Genomic DNA, 7,157 nt, shown 5'->3' with positions numbered 1-7,157 from the left:
CTGGGCCTGGCTCCACAGTGGGTGGAGCCAGGCCCTGGGTGCCCTCCCAGGTGCCCTCCCAGGCCCACCCATGGCTGCGCCCCTGCCATGTCCCGTGACATCCATAGATTACGCCTAATGAATTTACTTCAATTGAATGATTTCCTTATATGAACTGTAACTCAGCAAAATCTTAGAAATTGTTGCATGTTGTGTTTATATTTTTGTTCAATATATGAGTGTCAGTTGACGTGTGTTTTTAGTGTTCTTTTTTTTAGGAATATAGTTAGTTTTTCTGAGGAACATAGTTAGCATGGGGTTTCACACTGACACTACCTGGCATCTCCTATTTGATTTACAGCCACAAATGACACATTCTCGCTGTTGTGACCGTTTTCGAAGTTCCACCTTGGTTAGGGTTTTGACTATGCAAAATGAGTTGATGTAGGTGTTAGATAATGCCATATTTGTACAATACTGTGTAAATATGTGAAGAAAATAATGAAAACTATCAGAATATTTGTGTGAAAAATTAGAAACATGAAAAGGATTAAAAGAATCCATCATTACTCGTGGTAAAATAAGAATAGGAAAAAAAAATTAAATTTACAAATATATACACAGCGTACAAAACATTAAGAGAACCTTCTTGACACAAACCGGTGCGCCTGACAACTACTACCATACCCCGTTCAAAGGCACTTAAATCATGCCCATTCACCCTCTGAATGGCACACATACACAATCCATGTCTCAAGGCTTAAAAATTATTCTTTAACCTGTCTCCTCCGCTTCATCTACACTGATGGAAGTGGATTTAACAAGTGACATGAATAAGGAATCATAGCTTTCACCTGAATTCACCTGGTCAGTTATTTTTAATGTTTTGTACACTCAGTGTATATAAAAACATTCACATGTTCATAATAAAACGTATATTTTACATTTTATTTGTATATACTGTAATTGTTCCTTCTCAAAACAGTGTGGCTCACAATTCTCAACAAAATCACAAGTACAAGTCACATTTCCCAACAATTCACACACAAAATATACCTTTGCTGTCTGGGTGGTAAACTTGTATAGTTTCGTGCAGAACATACCAGATTTTGACTGTTATTATCAGACTACATAATATTTTTAAAACGTTAAAAAAATTCAATTTCAATGCTACTTCATGTTCAAAACAAATCCCTGAGATGAAGGCTAAAAAATACTTCATTTTGGAACAACCTTTCATTCCAGTGCATAATAAATTGTTATCAAGCTTCAAAGGATAAAAACACAGACTAAAATTCATATTCGGAAGTATTTCAAAAGTTAGTCAACAGTAGTGCTACAATGTCTCTTGAACTGTGTTTTATAACTGAAACAGTACTCTCTCTCTCTCTCTCTCTCTATATATATATATATTTATTTATATGTCTCTTTGTTATGTGTCAGGGCATTTCTCTAGACAATATTCTATGTACAGTAATGGGTGCTTTTCCAAGAGTCCAATGTCAACATTGACATGTTACATCTTTCGTCCAGAGTGCATCATGTTTTCTGTTAATTAGCAGGATTGTTGTCCTGTTGTTGCCTTCTGTTCACAAGGAGCTTGAGATGAGCCTCTTTAACTTCATGAACTCCTCAGGTGTCAGTGGTACCAGAGAGGAAGATGAGGGGTCCACCATCAAAGCCATCCTAGGGTTATCCTCCCTTCCCTGGGATGTGTCTAGACTATAGGCTGGGGATGTGGGGCCTACATAATCCTGCTCCAGAGCCTGACTGCTGGGGTGGATCTTCAAGGGGATTGGCTGGGCTCTGTCCCGTAGATCCTGGGGGTGCATGTGGTTTGGGTGGTAGGGCCTCCTGGTGTTCTCCTGTTTCTCCCAGGGGTACAAGTCCCGGCAGGCTGGGTTATGGATGATGCTCCCTGACAGCTGAGGCTTGTAGCAGGAGATCTGGTAGGGCTCCATGGGATAGAGGTGACTGGAAGCAGGGGAGGTGGTGGTGGGGCTAGGCAGGTTCCTGTACCTCTCCAGACTCCTCTCCCTCAGATAACCAGAGCTCCTGTCCTGGTCTCTGTGAGGGCTTTGGAAGACCTGGTCAGCATGGTTCACTACGGTGGGGGAGGTGTCTGATCTGGTCCATGTCCTCTCCCTTGGCTCTGGGGTCTGGCCCAGGGTTGGACCTTGTGGTGTTGGACCCTGCAGGGATGGAGCCCCAGGCCGGGAACCAGCAGGCCCACATAGCAGGCCTCCTTTAATCCAGTCATGGAGCAGCACCAGCGGGATCTGGATCTCCATCCTTCCTGTCTCTCTGGGGGGACTGGGCAGAGCGCAGCTGAGATTGAGAGGCCCCGGACTGTGCTTGGGGCTTTCCCCCCTCCACTCCTCCATTGGCCAATCTGGGTATTCTCTCTTCAGGGGTCTAGGGACGTGGACCATGGAGGGGGCGCTGGCCTTGCGACTCTGCAGTGGAGAGGGGACGAGGGACTCCGTCTTCATGCCTGGGCTGGAGGCTGGTGTCAGACTGTGGGAGGAACCGCCAGAGGAGGAGGAGGAAGTGAGGTCGATGACGTAGCCGTCTCTGGTCTCCAAGGGGTAGAGGTAGGATCTCTCCGGGGGTGACTTCCCCTCCGGCGTCTCACAGCCCTCGTCTTTAGCCATCCCCTTGGTGGGGTACAGGGGTGAGGGCATATTCAAGAACTTTGGGGATTTGTTGGAGGGAGGAGGGGTAAAGGACGAAGCAGGGTGACCGCCTGACTCTACGCAAGCTCTCTTGCGACTGAGGTTGAGTGGCTCAGTCCAGTCTGAGGAGCACTTGTACTGGTTGGCCAGGAGGCGCAAGCGCTCCAGAGGCTGCTTGGTCCTTTCTATCTGCCCTTGAGGGGAGGGGAGATATGGGGGCTGGGGCTGGGGTCCGGGGTGGCTGCTGGGGGTCAGAGGTGGGTGGACATAGGGGAGCAGAGGTGGGTGGACGGGGTTGCCAGGGTGGTGATAGTTCTGACGGTAGTGTACATGCATAGGGATGATCCTCACTCTGGAGTCTATCAGGACGTTATGGGGGTTCTGAGAGGAGAAAATGCCAATAATGAGTCAGTCAATTCATTTAAATGTGTGTGTGTGCATGTGTGTCTGTGTGTGTATGGCTGCTATTACAGAGGCAGCCCAATCCTTTGTTCCACTAATTTGTCTTTTGACTAATCAGATCAGCTCTGAAAAATATCTAATGTGAAAAGATATGATGTGATTGGTCAAAAGAACAATTAGTGGAAAAAAGTTCAGATTTTGGCTGCCTGTGTAAATGCAGCCTCTGTCTTCATCTGTGTATGACCACTTGTCAGTGTGTGTGTGTGTGTGTGTACATGCTTATGTGTGTGTGTGTGTGTGTATGTTTGCTTGTTAGTGTACCTGTTGCTGGGATGTCTGGAGATCGCCGTATGTCATGATACGTTTAGCTGTCCTGGGGCACTCATCCTCCTCACAGAGACTACTGTAATGTAAACGCTTCTGCTGGTGCTGTGGCAGGACCTCCATGTAGTTGTCTCCTTTTACGTGACACTCATATGCAAGAAGCAGCCTATGGCAACACAAAGGCCATTTTTAGAGACTGAACCAATTTAAATATACCACACATACACATCATTTACTTGCACACTTATACTGTATATTCAAAATATCTGTGTCAAAGACATGCAAGCACACAGCCATGTGCACAACCATACAAGTCTATGCACACATACACGCACGCACACATGCAAGCACAGACACGCATGTATATAAGATGTAGGATAAGTTTGCTTTGACATACTTCTCGTAGTGTCTACGGGTGCAGGTGGCTGCACTGGTGCTTCTGGGGTTTCCTCCCAAGATGTTGTATACTTGCTTCCACAGCTGCTGGGTTGTTACCTGGTAGAAATTCAGCTTGATTTTAACATTGAATCATTGTATACATGTAACAAAAACATACATGAAATGTGGCCCCATTACAATAGTTTTCAAACTTGTAAAAGAGGGTGATGAGGATAGTTGACTTTAAAAACAACTTTACAGGATTTTCTGTTGAAACTCTGGGTTTGACTTGTAATATGAATTGCTCACACCTATTTTAATCGAAAACTGAAACATAATACATGTTGGAAATTATTGATGTTATTTTACCTGGAGATAGCCACCCAAGCTTTTCACAGTCTTGTACATCATGAACAGATCGACTAGAAACATAGAAAAAATATACAGAATATCAGCTCTACATTCAGTCTGAGAGATCTCAACAATTAATGTGTGTGAGTGTGCGTGCATGTACTGTATCTGCGTGCATGTACTGTGTGTGTGTGCATGTACTGTGCGTGCGCGCGCATATGTTTCTCTGTGTACAGTATACTCACTCTGTTTGAAGCCCAGGTGTGGTATTCTCTCTATGGGTGTACCTCTCTTCTTCATGTACAGACAGAGGTCTTTGAGGAAGGTCTCCTCTCCCATCTCTTTCTCCTGTTCGGAGGGTCTCTCCTCCTGCACCTGGGCCATGATGTCTGCCTGTGAACACACACATGACGCAACCACACCATTACCACAACGTTTACACAACATATTGAAGAAGACACCAGCATCATGTTGTTCATGCATCATTGACGTTCATAGTTAACATTATTCCAAACAGTATTTTGCAATCTTTTACCACACATACACAGGGCCGGCTCTAGCCTTGTGGGGTCCCCAAGCAAGATTTTAAAGCACGTTTTCTGCAGTTCTACACATTTTGCCATGGGGTTTACAAGTTTAGATAACTGGCTAGACTAACTTAACAATCTAAAAATTGTTAGCTGAAAATGCTAATTGAGTGACTGTCAGTGACTGACAAAACAAGAGAAAAACTGTTGACGGACAACCACATTTCTAACTTACACCTTGGGTATTCTACTATTCTAACTCTCAACAGTAAGTTGAATCCCCGTCTGAGTTTGTCATGCGTCAGTGTGTAGCGGTAGGACGGAGTCAGGCGCAGGACACAGAACTTAGTCAACTTAGTCAAGTAAATAAACATATCTTCCACGCAGGGAAGAAAATACCGACTCACAATGTCAATGACAACAAAACAACGAACAATCACGCACAACACCATGAGGGAACCAGAGGGTAAAATAGGGAAACAAATTATCGTAATTGGAACCAGGTGTGTGCAATATAGACAAAACAAGTAGAACACAGAAACATAGATCAGTGGCAGCTAGTACTCCGGTGACTACGAACGCCGAAGCCTGCCCGAGCAAGGAGGAGGAGCAGCCTCGGCTGAATTCGTGACAGAGTTCCTTTGGGTCGGGGCCCCCCGCTCATGTCGCTTATGCCTGTAGCCGGCTGTGCACATACACAACATATTTACAATGCACGTAAAACGTATTTGACCGTGGCTTGACTGCAAATCAAATACTGAGTTTGACTGATGAACGGACAAATAAAACACAAACTAATGTTGTTTGACTGATCACGGTTAAATCCGTTGTTTGACTGATCACACAACCATGTTTGTCCCTGCACGGTGGTACCAGTGTCAAAACACAGGCTGTCACAAACATGTCACTGAGCTGTCACTGAGCTGACTGTGGTCACGGCAACCATGACAATTATTTCAATTTCACTCTGTGTTCATGAATACAACCACAAACAGCAATTTGTTTCTGAGACACCAGACAGTTTGAAAGCAATCTAGAGCAACACCATCACTCCATGTGTGTTGACATACCAATGGGTGGTTGAGCTATGGATTGCGAATCGAATTAAATAATATAAATATTAATTTCATATTACAAAACAAAAAAAATCTAATAGTATCTTCATAGAGGATATAGGCCATTGGCTACACATTCTGTTACAGAAGTTATGTTGATTGTGACACCAGCTACTTAGTAGTCTCCTTAGGCAGATGGGTTGTCTCTCACAATGTGAACAATCTTCCAGCATACATTGTTCTGTTACACAGTGCTGTTGCCCTAGGTCTGGGATTTCCAAAACTACTTCAAAAGCTACGGGAAATTCAATGCAAAGATGTGAACCACATTTGACCACATTATTTCAAAACCTTTAAAGAAAAAAAGACTATTATCCTATTCATGATTGGAATTTTCTTTCAATAGGGAAAAGAGTTTCTTCCATTTTGGGCTTTTTTTCCAAATTGAATTCCATATCCCCTTTTTGTCCCCTGTATTGAATAATTGTGTGACATTTAATGGAAATTTGACCCTAAATCACACAAGAATATGGAGTATACATTGGAGATACCGTCAGTACCAAGAATATTATCTGTAGCTCCAACATTTTACAACCTCAGTGCCTCCTCTCAGCTATGAAGACTTGGGAAGAAACCAAGATGATATCAGAACCACCAACCAAGCTGTAAGAGAGTAACACTAGAGTATTTAGTGGTGGTGCTCACCTGTGATTTCAAAGGCAGAATAGAGGTGACTAGGTCTCAGTCTCAGGCCTCCACACCAGGCTGCAGCGCATCCACAGGCTCTAAAGATCAGGGTTTATATCTGCAGATTGGTAGCTAAAATACGGTCTCCACTCCTGTCTCTGTGCGTCTCCTCCCGTTTTCCACAGTCAAGACAGTATTGTCACCTCTTCCTGTCCACACACCTGTCCTGTGCGTCTGAATGAAATCAAGGTCCAACGCTCTCAGGGAGGTGAATACCCAGAGTTCTTCCTGCTATGAGTTGGAAGTTAGACCAGTCCAACCTGTTCGTGGTAGCATGCCAAAGGCTTGGCATCAGAAAAGTCCACAGAATTAGGTAGAAATTTGATAAAATTCGCAGAGAGAAAAGTTGTTTTGTTCACCATTAGTGGTGATGACAGCCATTCATTCATGCATAATTATTATTTAATGTTTTTTCGTCAATCCCTTTTTCCTGTGTTGATTATGCTTACGTTGGTAGATTGTGAAATGTAAACAACTTTTAGGCAAGTATGTGGCCCTTTGCCCAGTAGAAACCAGAAGTAACATCAACAACATGCATGCCAGTCTTTCCTGATTGAGGGTTGACGAGAGATTAACTGCTTCTCTTGTAGTTTTTACGAGAAGTATTAGTGTAATGAAAATTCCAGATTGTCTGCATAATCAAATAACATTCAGCACAGACACCCATACATACCCCACAAGACGTGCTACCAGAGGTCTGTTCACAGTCCCCAAGTCCA

The 7,157-nt window shown here is 43.9% G+C and overlaps 1 protein-coding gene across 1 annotated transcript; it reads right to left on the bottom strand.

The window, feature by feature from the left end:
• Positions 1-846: 846 nt before the first annotated feature.
• Positions 847-6,574, bottom strand: LOC121541144 (AT-rich interactive domain-containing protein 5A). The gene is made up of 6 exons (XM_041850120.1): positions 6,397-6,574; positions 4,355-4,502; positions 4,128-4,180; positions 3,778-3,875; positions 3,378-3,546; positions 847-3,035 (listed from the first exon to the last, which is right to left on the bottom strand). Exons 2-6 carry the CDS (start codon positions 4,491-4,493, stop codon positions 1,569-1,571), a joined length of 1,926 nt encoding a protein of 641 aa, XP_041706054.1. The 5' UTR covers positions 4,494-4,502; positions 6,397-6,574; the 3' UTR covers positions 847-1,568.
• Between the last annotated feature and the right edge of the window lie 583 nt (positions 6,575-7,157).

The sequence above is a fragment of the Coregonus clupeaformis genome, chromosome 27 (assembly GCF_020615455.1).
Source record: "Coregonus clupeaformis isolate EN_2021a chromosome 27, ASM2061545v1, whole genome shotgun sequence".
In the NCBI taxonomy this organism is placed as follows: Eukaryota; Metazoa; Chordata; class Actinopteri; order Salmoniformes; family Salmonidae; genus Coregonus; species Coregonus clupeaformis.
This window is presented reverse-complemented; position numbering and strand designations above follow the sequence as displayed.

Coding starts and splice junctions, on each gene's coding strand:
- LOC121541144 (XM_041850120.1), bottom strand. CDS start 4,493: ATGGCCCAGGTGCAGGAGGAGAGACCCTCCGAACAGGAGAAAGAGATG. Junction 3,876..4,127: donor GCTTGGGTGGCTATCTCCAG/GTAAAATAACAT, acceptor AATTTCTACCAG/GTAACAACCCAGCAGCTGTG. Junction 3,547..3,777: donor ACCCGTAGACACTACGAGAA/GTATGTCAAAGC, acceptor GTGTTGCCATAG/GCTGCTTCTTGCATATGAGT.